This window comes from Entelurus aequoreus, linkage group LG13 (genome assembly GCF_033978785.1).
Source record: "Entelurus aequoreus isolate RoL-2023_Sb linkage group LG13, RoL_Eaeq_v1.1, whole genome shotgun sequence".
NCBI lineage: Eukaryota > Metazoa > Chordata > Actinopteri > Syngnathiformes > Syngnathidae > Entelurus > Entelurus aequoreus.
The window spans coordinates 41,147,847-41,168,165 of NC_084743.1; the positions used below are offsets into that span (position 1 = coordinate 41,147,847).

The window sequence follows — 20,319 nt, forward strand, 5'->3', positions numbered from 1 at the left end:
TAGCTTGAGAACCTATATCTCTCTTTGTAGCAACTATATCACTAATCTCATCTGTTTATGTTGTTCAGTTCTGTTAGCGACTTAGCACTCGTGATATCTCGCTCGGTTTGTCAAATGCTTTTAAGTTTACAGCCTCAACATTAACGAACAAAATTAACAAAAACTGCTTTGACATTGAGACGGCTAACTAGTTACATTATAAGAATTATCGGAACATCCCTTGTTAAAGGGAAACTTCGGTTTTTTTCAACCTGGGCCCTGTTTTCATAATTTTTTCTGTATATGTGAGTGCTGGATAAAACATTTTTTGAGGTCGCGCCAGTATTGAGCAGGGCAGGCAGCCTCCAGCCCAGCTAACGCTCGTACACAGGGCAACTGGCTCTCGTCAAAATTCGGCCTATAAACATGCATTTTTTTCACACTGACAGGCTCAGATAGTTACAATGAGTGTCCGACAACATACTAGAAAGGAGAAATTAACGTATGTCTCTACCTTTAGCTGGAGATCGCTGTTTGTTGTGAGCTGTGTCCAAATCTCACCACGCTACAAATCTCGTTCCGAAATCTCGCGATAACTCGCGACAAAACACCGGTGGAAAAACAGTTACCTGACTGAGGTGAAGAGAGACGACCGAAGTGATTTTCTGTTGGATTACCGAAGACTGTTATTTTAGTTTTAATTTCTCCTTTCTAGTATGTTGTCGGACACTCATTGTAACTATCTGAGCCTGTCAGTGTGAAAAAAATGCATGTTTATAGGCCGAATTTTGACGAGAGCCAGTTGCCCTGTGTACGAGCGTTAGCTGGGCTGGAGGCTGCCTGCCCTGCTCAATACTGGCGCGACCTCAAAAAATGTTTTATCCAGCACTCACATATACAGAAAAAATTATGAAAACAGGGCCCAGGTTGAAAAAAACCGAAGTTTCCCTTTAAATGTGTATTTATCTGAAATTTGCCAAAGGAGAAACATAATGGCAAACTATGTGTGTGAATGTTAAACTTCAACAAAAATATGACTCAGTTGGCATCAACATTGTAAATTTAAGTGTTATTGGTTAGCTGTATAAATAAATGCACGGCGCAAAACACACTCCTCTCTTTCAATCTTAATGCATACCTCTCCTTGCTAAATATAGTGTCAAAATCGCAAAATTAGCACCACAGAACTCTTCTGCTACATCTTATTTTTTGGCATAACAGGTGTGTTGTGAAGCAGATTTATGACACATCCATGACAATTGTTACAGTAATTTGTTTATGAACAAGGCCAAACCCACAAGTGCCAAATCTGCATTTATGCGTTTATTTGTGGGCACAAATAAATAAATAAATGAATGGCAAACATTGACATGTGTGTGGAGCACTATCTATCTATGCACACCGGAGAGCGCTTGGAGGTGCAAGACATGATGGACAGGAACATTGATTTAACGATGATTTTTTTAAAACATTGTTTTAATTAATTACTCTGCTTACAATTGAAAATTAATCGACCAGCCCTAACTGAGACCCTTGTTTTGTCAGACAGGATTTAGCGTGCAGCGCTTTTATTGTCTTCAAGGTGTCTTGACTACTACTGTGTCCAGATAAAATGTAATGGTTGACTTCCTGGCTGCAGTTATTTCTCAACATCTTACAAAAGCCTCAGTCACACTAGTGTTGTACTGTTGAAATTTAGAATTTTGAGTTTTGTGCATCAACTCCCTTGCCTTAAAGGCCTACTGAAATGATTTGTTTTTTATTTAAACGGGGATAGCAGATCCATTCTATGTGTCATACTTGATCATTCCGTGATATTGCCATATTTTTGTTGAAAGGATTTAGTAGAGAACAACGACGATAAAGATCGCAACTTTTGGTATCTGATAAAAAAAAGCTTTGCCCCTACCGGAAGTAGCGTGACGTAGTCAATTGAACAGCTCCTCACATTTTCCTATTGTTTACAATGCAGCTAGAGCGATTCGGACCGAGAAAGCAACGATTACGATTAGGGGTGTAACGGTATGTGTTTTGTATTGAACCGTTTCGGTACAGGGCTTTTGGTTCGGTACGGGGGTGTACCGAACGAGTTTCTAAGCTAAAGCTAACTTTAGCTGCTAAAGTCTTAACAAGTTGCTTTGCTCCTCTGCCTCTGTCTCAGCACGCAGCATTGTCCCACCCATACAACATTCTGATTGGTACACACGCAGCATTGTCCCACCCACACAACCATCTGATTGGTACACACGAAGCATTATCAGCCAATCAGCAGTGCGTATTCATAGCCATGCCTTTTTTCAAAAGGCATGGCTTCATTTTAAATCAAATAAAATAAAAAATAATCGGTAAAAGGAAAAATAATCTATAGATGAATCGAAAAAATAATCTATAGATTAACCGATTAATCGAAAAAGTAATCTATAGATTAATCGATAGAAAAATAATCGTTAGCTGCAGCCTTAGTTGCTGTAGTGCGCCACTAATTCACCGATCCCACCTACAACTTTGTTCTTTGCAGTCTCCATTGTTCATTAAACAAATCTCCATTGTGCATTAAACAAATTGCAAAAGATTCACGAACACAGATGTCCAGAATACTGTGGAATTATGAGATGAAAACAGAGCTATTTTGTATTGGATTCAATGGGGTACCGATACTTCTGTTTCACTGGCTACGTCATGCGCATACGTCATCATCCAAAGGCGTTTTCAACCGGAAGTTTAGCGGGAAATTTAAAATTGCACTCTATAAGTTAACCCGGCCGTATTGGCATGTGTTGCAATGTTAAGATTTCATCATTGATATATAAACTATCAGACTGCGTGGTCGGTAGTAGTGGGTTTCAGTAGGCCTTTAACTGTGATTGGTGCATAATGTGGACGTTTGTGTCGTTGCGATGAAATGTGTGTGTAGTGTTGGATCTGATGAATGTTGTTGGCGTGGAAAGAGCAACAATAAAAGGTAAAAAGAGCATCAATAATAATAATAAAAATAATGGATTAGATTTTATATCGCGCTTTTCTATTATTAGATACTCAAAGCGCTCACAGAAGTGGGAACCCATCATTCATTCACGCCTGGTGGTGGTAGGCTACATTTGCAGCCACAGCTGCCCTGGGGTAGACTGACGGAAGCGAGGCTGCCAGTTTGCGCCTACGGCCCCTCCGACCACCACCTATCATTCATTCACCAGTGGCACCGGGGGAAAGGGTGAAGTGTCCTGCCCAAGGACACAAAGGCAGCGATTTGGATGTCAAGAGGCGGGGAGCGAACCTGCATCCCTCAGGTTTCTGACACGGCCGCTCTACCCACTACGCCATACCGCCCCACATCAGACTGTGTGTGGCTGTCTGGATTGCTGCATTAATGTGTCAATGAATTGTTTCAGCACCCAAATAAGCCACTGATAGCTACTTATTTTTTCAGTCCGATTACAATTGTGCACATTGGCACAGGTACCATTGAGGAACAGAGTTTGTGCCCATACATAATTACCACTGGGTTTTTCGTCCATTTCACTGTCCTTAATAAGGAAGTTCGTCCATTGTAAATTTCATTATCTGTTTTAGCGTTATATAGACTCGTTATTATTGTCCATGTTAAAAATGAGATCACAAACTTGTAATGAATAATTGTGCAGCCCTACTGAAATTGTTATTTTCAATGATAGGGACAAGCGGTAGAAATTCTATGCAAAGGTCCTGAGTTCAATCCTGGGGTCGGGCTCTTTCTGTGTGGAGTTTGCATGTTCTCCCCGTGACTGCGTGGGTTCCCTCCGGGTACTCCGGCTTCCTCCCACCGCCAAAAACATGCACCTGGGAATAGGTTTATTGGCAACACTAAATTGGCCCTAGTGTGTGAATGTGAGTGTGAATGTTGTCTGTCTATCTGTGTTGGCCCTGTGATGAGATGGCGACTTGTCCAGGGTGTACCCCGCCTTCCGCCCGAATGCAGCTGAGATAGGCTCCAGCACCCCCCGCGACCCCAAAAGGGACAAGCGGTAGAAAATGGATGGATGGACGTATTTGTTACAGAGTATTGTAAGATTACCTCTAAGATGCACTAACGTGGTACAAGCCCACCATGAGGAAAGGACAGAAGCTGTAACTCGGAATACGAGAGGCACTTTTGTTTACAAATCTCCCAGCACAAACCACTGTCATTTGCGCCAGAACATACAAGCACAAACTTCAGGCTTTTACAATAATATCGTTTTACATTACATCCTGTCCGTCTGTGCTTACAAAATAAAAATCCCAAAAGAATGATTAACCTATTTACCGTATTTTTCAGAGTATCAGTCGCTCCGGAGTATAAGTCGCACCTGCCGAAAATGCATAATAAAGAAGGAAAAAAACATATATAAGTCGCACTGGAGTATGAGTCGCATTTTTGGGGGAAATTTATTTGATAAAACCCAACACCAAGAATAGACATTTGAAAGGCAATTTAAAATAAATAAAGAATAGTGAACAACAGGCTGAATAAGTGTACGTTATATGACGCATAAATAACCAACTGAGAACGTGCCTGGTATGTTAACGTAACATATTATGGTAAGAGTCATTCAAATAACTACAACATATAGAACATGCTATACGTTTACCAAACAATCTGTCACTCCTAATCGCTAAATCCCATGAAATCTTATACGTCTAGTCTCTTACGTGAATGAGCTAAATAATATTATTTGATATTTTACGGTAATGTGTTAATAATTTCGCACATAAGTCGCTGGTAGGTTGTGAGTTCAAACCCCGGCTGAGTCATACCAAAGACTATAAAAATGGGACACATTACCTCCCCGCTTGGCACTCAGCATCAAGGGTTGGAATTGGGGGTTAAATCACCAAAAATGATTCCCGGGCGCGGCACCGCTGCTGCCCAATGCTCCCCTCACCTCCCAGGGGGTGATCAAGGGTGATGGGTCAAATGCAGAGAATAATTTCGCCACACCTGGTGTGTGTTACAATCATTGGCACTTTAACTTTAACTTAACTCCTGAGTATAAATCGCACCCCCGGCCAAACTATGAAATAAAATGCGACTTGTAGTCCGAAAAATACGGTACTTGTATTATTTCATACTTAAAGCAACAGTATCTAAATTGCAATTAGTAGTAATGAAATGCAAAACCTGGGCAGCACGGTGGAACAGGGGTTAGTGCATGTGCCTCACAATATGAAGGTCCTGAGTAGTCCTGAGTTCAATCCCGGGCTCGGGATCTTTCTGTGTGGAGTTTGCATGTTCTCCCCGTGACTGCGTGGGTTCTCTCCGGGTACTCTGGCTTTCTCCCACCTCCAAAGACATGCACCTGGGGATAGGTTGATTGGCAACACTATATTGGCCCTAGTGTGTGAATGTGAGTGTGAATGTTGTCTGTCTATCTGTGATGGCCCTGCGATGAGATGGCGACTTGTCCAGGGTGTTCCCCGACTTCCGCCCGAATGCAGCTGAGATAGGCTCCAGCACCCCCCTCTACCCCAAAAGGGACAAGCGGTAGAAAATGGATGGATGGAAATACAAAACACGTACACTTTAACTTGCAATTTATGTCTTATTTCAAAATTGTACTTTTGAAACTTTTATGAAAGTTTTAACTGTCCAAAGTTGTTTATGGGGAAGAAAAAAAATATGTATATTTTGCCACTTATTTGAGACATTTTCAATATTTAAAGGGGACCTTTGATTAATTTGGTATTTTCTGACTTATAAATACTATTACAAAGTTGAATACTCGTGTTAAACCATGCCAAAGCGTCAAATCTTAAAGTACCAGTAGAGTGGAAAAACAAGTTGACTTTATATGCTTAATTGTGTTTCATTGTATCCAGTAAACCATATCCAATTGTATTTACAATCCGCAAAGTATGTGAACATATCTTCTAAACATCCCAAAATGCTACAAATTCAGTCAGCCATTTTGATTATTCCGCTCCAAACATCTTTGGTAAATTCCATAGATTGATGGAACACTTCTGCATTCTGACAATAGTATCAGATTAATCATACTGGAAATATAAGACATTAACAAATATGTTGGTTTTTTTAATGCATTCTAAGTAAATAAAAACATTAATAGTCCGTCATTATATATATATATATATATATATATATATATATATATATATATATATATATATATATATATATATATATATATATATATATATATATATATATATATATATATATATATTTATTTTTCATAGGAGCGCACGTCTTACTTCGGCAACATGGTGTTCCTACTTGGCAACATGCGTGTTCCTTTTGTAATCAAACACGAGTGTGTGTTCTAATCATGGCAGACTTGGTAACAGACAACGAAAACGACTGTGCTTATACCTTTGAAGCTAAATATACTGCTGATTATAGAAGCGAGCACGAAGGAAGAGTGAGTCGTTGGAGCCAACGGAAGCTGGGAGAGGGGAATGAAAGCGATTTTGATACTATAAATATGGAACTTGGAGCCAAGCTATTCAACATAAATAGATTGCTTACCCAAAATCAACACAAAACTTCCCTGGTCAGCGGGACCAGACAATCAACTGTCCATCGAGTGAGTCACTTTAATATCGATCATGATGCACGCAGCACGTCATGCGTGTTAGTATAACTACACGCTGTCTGGCTAGCTCAGATACTTAACAGATACTGTAATATGATTGTTCATGTTTTTCAGTCAGTACAGATTGGTGTCGTATCGCAGTGTTGTGCATTACAAACTCAAACGCGTTTATTTTTGTTGTAGAAGCTAGCTTATCTATTGCCGTAGTTAGCTTTTACGGCTAATATCAATCAATGTGTTGTGTTATATCAGGGTAGGCCATGGCGATTTATTGATTTCATCGATACATTTGTTTTTTTTTGTAGCAGACAATTAAAAAAATGTATGTTTTTCTCCTCCTGCTCCAGCATTTTTTTGGCCCTGAGAGTTTCCGTACCCTCTTACTTCCTTTGCGGAGATCCACAAGCCTAGCAAAACATGGCTAACGCTAATGAGAATGAGACTTTTGTTCTAAAACAAGGCGCTGTCAGTGCTTTAGGATTGCGCCAACATGCATGGACCAGTGACTGCACGCTGGAAAGTTTCTTTAGAAAAGGCAGCAGTACAACAAACAGCATCTGAAACAGCATCGAGCCGAGTGGGGGGAATGCAACTCTTTACAAGGCGAACAAGAACGCAACAACAACAAACCCGCCCAAGAAGCAGCTTACTGTGGTGAAATAATTTACACAAGCTACCATGTACAGTATGATGAGAAAGGAGAACAATCATGCACAGAGCGATCACAAAAGCAGTCGCTCTGCACATCCAACCCGGACAGCTCGTATGTGCGCATGCTGCTGCAAAACTCTCGTGGAATTATAACGCATTTGATCATCAATATAGTGATATATTAAAAGTGAATATTTAATCTTGTCAAAATTAAGACTTTTTTACAATCATAATGAATACAATATAAGACCATTTCACATCCATACTGACACAAAGAAAGACGAGAAGGAAAATCAGAAGCCCAGAATTAGTTTTTTTTTTAAATGCATTCACTGCTCTTTCACATTAGAAAACAAAATGCTTAACCTAACTAAAAACACCAAAAACCTCTATAGTAGGCAATATTTGTTTAAAACAAATATTGGCGATGACCGCAGCAACCATTTTTGTGATCTGCAATTTACTATCAATATAAAATGAAGCACAAGTTTTATCAGGGCCAGAGTTGTTTTTGTTTAAAGTTAAAGTACCAATGATTGCCACACACACACTTGGTGTGGTGAAATTAACCTCTGCATTTGACCCATCCCCTTGTTCACCCCCTGGGAGGTAAGGGGAGCAGTGAGCAGCAGTGGTGGCCACTCCCGGAAATCATTTTGGTGATTTAACCCCCAATTCCAACCCTTGATGCTGATTGCCAAGCAGGGAGGTAATGGGTCCCATTTTTATAGCCTTTGGTATGACTCGGCCTGGGTTTAAACTCCCAACCTACCAATCTCAGGGCGGACACTCTAACCACAAGGCCACTGAGCAAAAAAATCAAAACAAAAACAATGTCAACACTGGGATAATATTAGGGACTTTCCAATCAGGGTTTTATGTTCCTGATTGCCATTCTGGTTATCCGTGAGTGAGATCAGCCGATACCGGTCACATGCATTTACTGTAATTTTTAAAAAATTATTCAAAGTGAGTGCTATTGACAGCATAACAATATAAAAAAATACATTAGTTACTTATTCTGTATTATTACAGACAATCTTTTGAGCAAAACAAAAATAATACATTTGTCCCCAAGTAAGATGATTCATAATTAAGGCTGTCAAGGTTAAAAAGATAACAAATTATCAAAAATTTCCTTTAACGGGAATATTTTTTTGAGGCGCGCGATTAACCTGTGCACGTCTTATATGACCCTCGGTCCATCCCTTAGCGTGGGAAAATACAGCTGCGCTCCGTGGATGTTGAGCCACAAGCGGGAAGAAATAGTGAGCAGAACTCGGCAAAGAAAAGGGTACTTTGAATGGCAAGCCTCTCCCGACCCGACCTGAGCAAATGCCACATGTAGCACAAAACATGGAGCTTAATTTCCGTTTGGTAATGTAATTTGTGATATCTCTACCTAAATTAATATTTTTGACAGCTAAAAATTAAACAGATCATAGAGGATGAGGCACATTTTACGGCAGGCTGAAATTATGTGTGTTCCCTTATTAGTCTTTAGCAGGCTGATCCCATAGTTCACATCCATACTGACACAAAGAAAGACGAGAAGGAAAATCAGAAGCCCAGAATTAGTTTTTTTTTTAAATGCATTCACTGCTCTTTCACATTAGAAAACAAAATGCTTAACCTAACTAAAAACACCAAAAACCTCTATAGTAGGCAATATTTGTTTAAAACAAATATTGGCGATGACCGCAGCAACCATTTTTGTGATCTGCAATTTACTATCAATATAAAATGAAGCACAAGTTTTATCAGGGCCAGAGTTGTTTTTGTTTAAAGTTAAAGTACCAATGATTGCCACACACACACTTGGTGTGGTGAAATTAACCTCTGCATTTGACCCATCCCCTTGTTCACCCCCTGGGAGGTAAGGGGAGCAGTGAGCAGCAGTGGTGCCCACTCCCGGAAATCATTTTGGTGATTTAACCCCCAATTCCAACCCTTGATGCTGATTGCCAAGCAGGGAGGTAATGGGTCCCATTTTTATAGTCTTTGGTATGACTCGGCCTGGGTTTAAACTCCCAACCTACCAATCTCAGGGCGGACACTCTAACCACAAGGCCACTGAGCAAAAAAATCAAAACAAAAACAATGTCAACACTGGGATAATATTAGGGACTTTCCAATCAGGGTTTTATGTTCCTGATTGCCATTCTGATTATCCGTGAGTGAGATCAGCCGATACCGGTCACATGCATTTACTGTAATTTTTAAAAAATTATTCAAAGTGAGTGCTATTGACAGCATAACAATATAAAAAAATACATTAGTTACTTATTCTGTATTATTACAGACAATCTTTTGAGCAAAACAAAAATAATACATTTGTCCCCAAGTAAGATGATTCATAATTAAGGCTGTCAAGGTTAAAAAGATAACAAATTATCAAAAATTTCCTTTAACGGGAATATTTTTTTGAGGCGCGCGATTAACCTGTGCACGTCTTATATGACCCTCGGTCCATCCCTTAGCGTGGGAAAATACAGCTGCGCTCCGTGGATGTTGAGCCACAAGCGGGAAGAAATAGTGAGCAGAACTCGGCAAAGAAAAGGGTACTTTGAATGGCAAGCCTCTCCCGACCCGACCTGAGCAAATGCCACATGTAGCACAAAACATGGAGCTTAATTTCCGTTTGGTAATGTAATTTGTGATATCTCTACCTAAATTAATATTTTTGACAGCTAAAAATTAAACAGATCATAGAGGATGAGGCACATTTTACGGCAGGCTGAAATTATGTGTGTTCCCTTATTAGTCTTTAGCAGGCTGATCCCATAGTATTACACGTTCTTACAAAATAGAGAAGGATAAGATATTGTCATGCAGCATTATGATTACGATTAAACTCGTACAGAATATTAAAAGCATTTATTTTGGTAGAAATATCACAGGTTACATTACCAAACATCTTTGACAATCAAGGCAAGATCGTAACAATCCACATTTTGTGATATTAATGACCTAAGCTGGTATCTAAACATGAATTGTAGCTCCATCACTTTGAATCCAAGCACTCCAGCAGCAGCGGTTACACAGTCTATCGGGGATACAAAATCGGGCATTCCACCAGCGCAGATTTTTTGTCTGTGAAGTAGTGTTTGCCCATTTTGTGTTGAAAGCATTGTTTAATAAACACACTTTTGCATAAAGCAAAAAAATTATCCAGTGCCAGTACTTATTAAAGATAAAAAATTATATTTAAATATTTGCTTCTAATTGCAAGTTTACTATATACAAAATGCGATTAATCGCAATGTTCTCTTTTAATCAATTGACAGCCCTATTATTAAATTGAATGTTATCATAAAGCATAACAAACTGTTTACAGCCTTCTAAATACATTTTTAACGTTATTAGAGCCTTATAAACCAGTGGTCCCCAACCACCGGGCCGCGGCCCGGTACCGGTCCGTGGATCGATTGGTACCGGTCCGCACAAGAACAAATTTTAAAAAAATATATATATATATATATTTTTTTTTTTTTTTTTTTTATTTTATTTATTAAATCAACATAAAAAACACAAGATACACTTTCAATTAGTGCAGCAACCCAAAAAACCTCCATCCCCCATTTACACTCATTCACACTCATTTGCACAAAAGGGTTGTTTCTTTCCGTTATTAATATTTATGGTTCCTACATTATACATCAATATAGATCAATACAGTCTGCAGGGATACAGTCCGTAAGCACACATGATTGTATTTTTTTATGACCAAAAAAAATTTAAAATAAATAATAATAAATAAATAAAAAATGAATTTTAAAAAAACCCACCCCCGGTTCGTGGGACACATTTTCAAGCGTTACAAAAACGTTGGGGACCACTGTTCTAAACAACTCAATATCTTTGCTGTACAATAATCGACAAATTGCTAAGTCGGTGTGTGTTTGTTTTCGTCTCTTGCTTTCAAACAAGGTGAAAAAGGGTTCACTCTGTGCATCGCTCTCAGCACCCACCGGTAGAAAATGGATGGACGGCTGTATAAGTGATCTACTTGTTTATTTACTGTTAATACTCTATATGGTTACTTTCTGTTTTAACATGTTCTATTTACACTTCGGGTCAAATGTAAAAAGCACAATTTCTTCTTTTATTTGTATACTTTAAATACGTTTTGGGTGATACTACAAATTTGGGTATCGATCCGATACAAAGTAGTTACAGGGTGATACATTGGTCATACTTAAAGTTCCTCTATGTACAGGGATGTATTTCCTGAAATTATAAACAACAATAAAACATCACAAAATGGTGATAATTTAAATATATCGATGTAATGTAATATACAGCTCTTTAACTTAGTTTTGTTACAGTAGATGTTGAATAGATCCATCCATTTGTTTACATTCAGAAGAGCTAGATTTGCTGTTAGCCGTTAGCTATTGTTTCCTCTTATGGTTTTTAGTGCAACATTTTGGCTATTTCACATCCTGCAGGAAGGATATTTGTAAGAAACGTAGTTAAATTGTTGATATTGAGGTAAGGATTAGTCATTTAGAAGTATCTCGAGAACGACAAGCAGTAGACAATGGATGGATGGATAAAACACTATGGATAGACGTTTGCTCGCTGTTTTGAAGCACATCTATAGTAATGCAGCAAAAAACAGCCTCAATTTTAAAGATTTTTTGTTCAGTGTACATAATCAAATGTATAGGCAACTGTTTGATAATATCATGAGGCAAACCTTTATACACCTATATTTGTATATGTTTTATTGTTACTAGCAGCTCTCAGAGGGCAATCATAACTACATTGCAGTGAAAAACACGTTTGACGCCCCTGCTCTAAGTGTATTTTTTAGAATTTATTCATGTTGTGATCTTATTAAGTTACTTACTTAGGGATTGCATTTGTTTGCTTTTTCTCCCAACAAAATATCAAAATGGCACTAGTGAGGCAGTGTGGCTCAGATAGTAGAGCAGCCGTGCCAGCAACTTGAGGTTCCTGGTTTGAATCCAGCTTCCACCATCCTAGTCACGACCATTGTGTCCTTGGACAAGACACCTCACACACCATGCTCCTGATGGTCATGGTTAGCGCCTTGCATGGCTGCTTCCGCCATAAGTCTGTAAATGTGTGTGTGAATGTGACGTATGATGTAAAGCGCTTTAGGTATCGTGCAAGTATAAAGTGCTAAATAAATACAGACAATTTATCATATACTTGAGTTGAAGGTTTAGCAATCGTAGACTGCACTAAAAACTGAATGTTTGTATCATTTATGTAGAAGGAATTCAGCAATGTTTTGTTATCATTTGAAATATATATGCTCCACTTTTTTAAAATTATGTTCTTTACATTGTTTTAAAATGCAGGTTAAACTGAAGTTATTTTTCTCTTCTTTTCAATAGGCATTTCAAAATAAAACATTTTAGAGCTGTAAATGTAATATCGTATTGTGATACCATGAATATGTGATATTTTTGCCTTGGTTATTATACCGTCAGAATCTCATACCAGCCCATGCATAATCCATACACAAACACAGGTTTTTGCATCATGGCCAATTCTGCAAATGTATGCCACAGATGCAGTCCAGTCCTATGAAAAATATTTATTATACATGCAAGAATATATTTTAACTAGGCACTGAGTGATTTTGAGAAAAAAACCTTAATAGCGATGTTCTACCAAAAATTAGATTTTACTCAATTAAATGCAAAGAACTGTAGATGCTGTCTGTTAAGGGAGCAGAATAACACGTGCAATCAATTTTGCGTCTCTGTCTTCATTAAAATGCAAAATATATGCTAATTATCAAAATGCCCACAATAATGGGAGTAGAAAATGCAAATATATTATAAAGCATGCACAATCTGATTTATCAACACATCACCGTTATGGAAGCACTATTTTTTTGTTTTATTTAGTACATTTGGAAAGGACACGCAAACTGACACAAACAGCTGTAAGAGAGGAGTGCTCGCACCGCAGACACACGATGGAAAGAGAATCCTCCGTCCTACGTGTGTGTGTTAACATATTTGGACGGTCAGAAATGAAAAATATTAGACATTGTCTATTCAGCAACATCTGTTTACAATTTTATAGCTGCTGGATAATTTAAGGGGCTGATTGAAAGGAATTAAATTAATGCCTTTTGGTGTCATTTAGTATTTCTTTAGTGACGTACATTTTTTACAAAGAAAATATATCTCTAATATATATCCTATATGGTAAAAACTTGTTGAGGTATGCATGTTTTCGCCTTGAGCACGATAGTGCAGCCTCCCTTCCATGCAGTGTTAAAAAAAAGAAAAAGTGGTGTAGATGCACTGGACAACTGCTTCTAAGATGCCCATAAAAAGTGGTAGATGTCTCCTGCTTGTTTGAAAAAATAGCAAAACTCCACAGGTAGGAGCCTGATGTAATGAATGTGCAGTAAATGAGTTTCTCTGTGGTGATGCCCCATATTGTACACACATAATCCTCATTTAAATAAAGTGGTCTACAATGTTAGAAGATCGCATGCAACCCGCCCACAAATAGTTCACACTAATTAATAGCTTGCACATACTGTTAAGCGCGAAGCATTTGGATCTTAGTGAATCATGTTGTTTAGTGTTATTACAGTTGTTCTTTTTTGACACAAATCTATGTGAATGACTTTGTGTTGTTTTTTCATTGCAAACAACCGTTCTCTGAAAATAATTAGCTTTCTTTACAGCGTGACTCCAAACATCCTTTGTAATGTTCTGATGCAAGCCATGTTTATGTGCAGTGTTATTTATAATTTTTTTGAAATGGCAAAAAAAAAACGAGCAACAAACGGCCCGCGGGACGAACTTTGGACATCCCTGAGCTGCACTATTGACAACACAAGGCCCCGATTAACTTTCCAAATCATCCACCCGTCTTTCAACAACAATAACAGTTGACTATACGGCTCCTGCTAAATCAAGATTTTAATTGTCGTGGTTTCCAACTTAGTTTGTGCGGATTTGGGGTAAAGATGCTCATGCTTGCAATCCTTGCAGTTTCGCTTTCCGCAAGCCCCCGCGTGCTAATAACCCTAGCCTTAAGTTTACATTGTTATTAGCTAACGTTTGACGGTCTGTCAATCCTGTGATTAGACATCATTACTGCAATGCATCCTACAAGGCTTCACGTTTGCAAACAACTGTAAATCCCCCCACAAAAAGTAGTTAAGGAAGGAGATTGTAGAGGTGATGAGCAAGGAAAAGCCTGGCTGGGCTAACGATTAGCCTCCACGCTTAGCATGGCTACACGCAAAAGCAATGGCTCGAGCTAGTTGGGCGACTGCGTTAGCGCGCGCGCAACAGTAGTTCAGTGGAGATTTGGTGGTTCTGAGCGGATTTAAAAATTCAACCAAAATAATATATACTTTTGGCCGTTGTACCAACACATACAGGGGGTAACTTCATAAATCAAACACAGTTCTCATCTTAGAGACAGTAGTTTGCTACAGGATGAGCTAACTACAATGCTAATGCTAACACCTTTGTTTTGTTTGGCAAACTCTACTTTCATTTCAAAAAGCAACACGAACGTCACAACTTGACGAAAATCATTTGCCCATCTAAACCAAGCACACGTAGTTTCACGGACAACAAAGGTGCTGCAGAACACTTACTTGAAATAAAAACGTACTCCAGCTCGGTTCCATTGCAACTCTTATGATAAAATCTGCAGGAAGCCCAGCAGGAATCCTCAACAAAGCGGCAAGCTAAACATTGGCAGCTACAACTTCCTGTCACCCCCTGACCTGAACCAAATTAAAATGACTTCTACCAGCACGTCTCGATGTGACCAATATTTTATTTATGCCTCATACTGTTCAGAAAGATTAAAACTAAATCAAGAAAAAATGTTTTATGGAATACAACTTTATTACATGTCTCCTGTGGGGACCATGCAGTTCTGCTTAAAAACAATCATCATTTTGAATTTAAAAAGTAAAAACGGCCACGACATTATGCTAAGACAATCAAAAGAGCTATTTATTGCAGGTACATACAAAAAAAGGAACAACATATTGACTTGGAATTACGCTTTTAAAAATGTATGGAGTAAATGTAAATTACATTTTTAAATAACGTATTATAGATATTGTATAATATACATTATTATCAGGTTTTCATAGTTATTATTGGAAATATACTGTGTATTTATTTAAAATGGAACAGTTTATTAAAACGTTTTTGTCCCTGATCCAAACAACTCATGCTTTCCAAACCATGTCAGATCAACCACAATTCGGAGAGTGTGCGTTTTGATTGATTGATTGATTGAAACTTTTATTAGTAGATTGCACAGTGAAGTACATATTCCGTACAATTGACCACTAAATGGTAACACCCGAATAAGTTTTTCAACTTGTTTAAGTCGGGGTCCACTTAAATTGATTCATGATACAGATATCTAATATCAAATATATACTAACATCATAATACAGTCGTCACACAAGATAATCATCAGAGTATATACATTGAATTATTTACATTATTTACAATGCGTGTTGTTCGGTTAAGGGACGAAATTAGAATTTCAGAAGCAGGGAGGAATCGATTGGCTTCCATGCAGGGGCCTGGTTTGCAGGGATTAGGTCAGTGGTTCTCAAACTTTCTTCTCCATGTACCACATCAGAAAACAGTTGGCTCTCAAGTACCACCATAATGACTAACATTAAAATACAATAGCATAGTAGGCCTAAGTAATCAATAAAAACAAAGCTGAGGTTTTATGTTAATAAATCAATCAATCAAAGTTTATTTATATAGCCCTTAATCACAAACTGCGAACACCTGTTTGTGCAAATAAACTAACGTCATGTTAAGTCCTAGTCATAAATATTGTAATTGTTGATCTAATCCACCGTATTTTTGTTGGCGATTTTCATAACAGAAACTAAAAGCTTTGTTGTGGTTGTGCAGGAAAGCCAAGTGCTTTATTTTGACACGGATGACCACATTATAGCGTCATTGGTGCTATTCGTTCCTTAATTGTTTTAATAAACTAGATTAATAAATCTCTCGTAGGCACAACAGTTTACTGGATCTTGATATCACTAGCAAACATTGCTGAACCACAGGAACATTTATAGCAAAATAATAAGACAAAATATGAACTTTACATCATAAAAACAACTGTAGACATTAATTGTAGATGAGACTAATATTTGTAGCAAAAATCAACTGCAATCAGACTTATCCTTTTTCTCCTTAGCGTCACGATCACAGCAGCACGGCACTCGTTATGTCAATCAAATACGTTACTTCCCGATGCATAAAAAAATCCCAAATTGTCTTTCACAGATTAATGCTCAATTTGGATTTGGATTGGCAGACCGCGGTGGTGGTTCTTCTCTTTAAGAAGGGGAATCGGCGGGTGTGTTCTAAATATCGCGGGATCACACGCCTAACCCTAAGTAAGGTCTCTTCAGGTGTACTGGAGAGGAGGCTACGCCGGATAGTCGAACCTCGGATTCAAGAGGAGCAGTGTGGTTTTTGACCTGGTTGTGGAACTGTGGACCAGCTCTATACTCTCGGCAGGGTCCTTGAGGGTGCATGGGAGTTTGCCCAACCAGTCTACATGTGCTTTTTGGACATAGAGAAGGCCTTCGACCCTGTCCCTCTGGAATTCTTGTGGGGAGTGCTCAGAGAGTATGGGGTATCGGACCATCTGATTGTGGCAGGCCGCCCCCTGTATGATCGTGTCAGAGCTTGGTCCACATTGCCGACATTAAGTCAGATCCGTTTCCAGTGAGGGTTGTACTCCGCCAGAGCTGCCCTTTGTCACCGATTCTGTTCATAACTTTTATGGACAAAATTTCTAGGCGCAGTCAGGACGTTGAGGGGATCCTGTTTGGTGACTGTAGGATAAGGTCTCTGCTTTTTGCAGATGATGTGGTCCTGATTACTTCTTCTGGCCAAAGACCTCCAGCAAGTGCCCTGCCTTCGGCTGCAGCCCAGCTCACATTGCACCCGACCTCTATGGCCCCTCCTATGAGTGGTGAGCCCATTGGAGGGGGGACCCACATTGCCTCTTCGGGCAGGCCCGGCCACCAGGCGCTCGTCATCGTGCCCCACCTCCGGGCCTGTCTCGAGAGGGGGCCCCGTTGACCCGCGTCCGGGCAAGGGAAATCAAAGTCTTTGGTTGTTCTTTTCCATAGAGGTTTTTGAGCTGCTCTTTGTCTGATCCCTCACCAAGTCCTGTATGTCTTTGGAGACCCTACCAGGGGGCATAGAAGCCCCCGGACAACGTAGCTCCTAGGACCATTGGGACATGCAAACTCCTCTACCACAATAAGGTGGCAGCTCAGAAAAGTTTGATTGTTTATGTATTAGCTTCTAAACTTTTCAAAATACGCCCAAATTTGCACCGATGCAGGCAAATAAACAGTAGCCTAATGGAATTCTAGACCATCGCCTAAAACCCAGAAGTGCCTCTTGGTCACGTGATTGCAACCCAGCAATATTTTATATACTTTTTAATTGAAAATGGTTTGTTACTAAAGTCTGTTATAGAGAACAAACACTCACCTAGGACTACATGTTCGGCCTGCCAGCAAACGTGCACTTGCTGCTTGCTGTCTGAATAGATGTTATGTTTAAAACAAAAATGGCACAATTTGCATGCAGTGTATTTATTTATTAATGAATAAACTGAGATAACAGGAAGAAATTGTCCTGCAATCATATTCCTAAACTTAAAAAACTCAAATGTTTCTTAATGGTGAGGCTCAGGTGAACACAGTGCCGACCTTCTCTGTAGTCGTGGCTGTAAATATTTTCTGATTGCATCCATACCATCTCAAATAGCAGGGCTGGGCGATAGAGGAGTTTTATAGTTAATACCGATATATTTTTGAAAGCGGTATATATTTGAGACAACACCGCCATACCGCTATCTTTTGATGTGCCTTTGTTACGGCCGTTTGCTCATCTCTGCCCCTGACGGGCGAACGACAGGGCATCCACTTTGGCTCACCCCCGCCCCTTGAGTCCTTACAAAGGCTTCTCTGACGCACTATGACACACTGCGGCTTTTTTTGAAACCTTTTTTAAAAATATGGCTGTGTGGTGCCAACTTCTTGATTCCCGAGTGATGCAATGCTTTATTTGGCTAATGGTGAGTGACTACAGCTTTATTTAAACATACCAATTTGCCTGAGAACCTGTATCCCTCCTTGTACCCACTTTATCACTAGTCTCATCTGTTTATGTCGCTAACTTCTGTTAGCGACTTAGCACAGAAGTTAATGATAGCTTTTCTCTGCTGCTCGCTTGCTGTGTCAAATGTTTAGCCGCTTCTCGATTTAAAAGTGCCTCTCTCCATAGCCCGTGTGGACTAAGTTATTGTAGTATAGCTACTGGGTGGCTGAAAAGTAGTTTTAAACTAAACATCCATCGGCTTTCACCGCAGTGAGCGATTAGAAGGTCCATCTATCTCCGTGCACAAGTGTGAGGCTGTAAACATTAATAAACAAAATGAATGAAAATTGCTTTTACATGGTAACGGGTAACTAATTACTCTGTAGAAATAAACAACACATTACATTACTACTTACGACACAATTAATCTGAGTACTCTCAACACTGGTTATTTAACCATAAAACACTTTGGCAACCTTAAAGGCTTACTGAAACCCACTACTACCGACCACGCAGTCTGATAGTTTATATATCAATGATGAAATCTTAACATTGCAACACATGCCAATACAGCCGGGTTAACTTATAAAGTGCAATTTTAAATTTCCCGCCACACTTCCGCTTGAAAACGTCTCGGTATGATGACGTATGCGCGTGACGTAGCCAGTTCAACAGAGGTATGGCTTCCCCATTGAAGCCAATACGAAATAGCTCTGTTTTCATCTCATTATTCCACAGTATTCTGGACATCTGTGTTGGTGAATCTGTTGCAATTTGTTCATTGCATTATGGAGAAAGAAGCTGAGCAAGCAAAGAAGAAAGTTGTCGGTGCGAAGCGGATATTTTGCGAGGGAAGTCAGCAACACAACACAGCCGGTGTTTGTTTACATTCCCGAAAGATGCAGTCAAGATCGAAGAACTCGGACAACAGAGACTCTAACCAGGAGGACTTTGATTTGGATACACAGACGCGATACCATGAGTATGTAGCTGTGCTTCCAAACATTTGATCGCTTGCTATAACTAGCTCGAGCTAGGAGCTAGGAGCTAGCATAACAAACACCTAGGTTAATTTGAGGCATATTAAATATAAGCCTGGTTGTGTTGTGGCTAATAGAGTATATATATGTCTTGTGTTTATTTACTGTTGTAGTCATTCCCAGCTGAATATCAGGTCCCACCCGCGCGCTTCCAAACATTTGATCGCTTGCCCGTACGTGCGTGTCACTTACGTAACTTTGGTTAAATATATAAGCTTTATGAACCTTGGGTTAGGTGAACGGTCCTTTGGGCTGAGTGAGTGTGTGTGTTGTGCAGGTGTTTGAATTGTATTGGCGGGTTATATATACGGGATCCCGTCCATATAACCCGCTCAAGCTATAACTAGCTCGAGCTAGTAGCTAGGAGCTAGCATAACAAACACCTAGGTGTTTTTATGCGGGATTAATTTGTGGCATATTAAATATAAGCCTGGTTGTGTTGTGGCTAATAGAGTATATATATGTCTTGTGTTTATTTACTGTTGTAGTCATTCCCAGCTGAATATCAGGTCACCCCCGGCTCTCACAGCAACTTCCCTATCTGAATCGCTTCCACTCCCCACTAGTCCTTCACTTGCATTTTCCTCATCCACAAATCTTTCATCCTCGCTAAAAATTAATGGGGAAATCGTCGCTTTCTCGGTCCGAATCTCTCTCACTTCTGGCGGCCATCATTGTAAACAATAGGGAACTTTGTGGATATGTTCAATTGACTACGTCACGCTACTTCCGGTAGGGGCAAGCCTTTTTTTTATCAGATACCAAAAGTTGCGATCTTTATTGTCGTTGTTTTATACTAAATCCTTTCAGCAAAAATATGGCAATATCGCGAAATGATCAAGTATGACACATAGAATAGATCTGCTATCCCCGTTTAAAAAAACAATTTCATTTCAGTAGGCCTTTAAGCACTTTGCAGGTTTTTTTAAGATACTGGTATATACCGTA

General features: G+C 39.3%; 1 protein-coding gene across 3 annotated transcripts in view; it reads right to left on the bottom strand.

Moving 5' to 3' along the window:
- LOC133663404 (vascular endothelial zinc finger 1-like) overlaps positions 1 to 14,953 on the bottom strand; it is a 66,212-nt gene extending 51,259 nt beyond the window's left edge. For all 3 annotated transcript variants that reach the window (XM_062067858.1, XM_062067857.1, XM_062067856.1), the window contains exon 1: positions 14,812 to 14,953. In XM_062067858.1, coding sequence (XP_061923842.1) covers positions 14,812 to 14,844 — 33 coding nt within the window. In that variant the 5' untranslated portion in view covers positions 14,845 to 14,953. The remainder of the gene's footprint in view (positions 1 to 14,811) is intronic.
- Between the last annotated feature and the right edge of the window lie 5,366 nt (positions 14,954 to 20,319).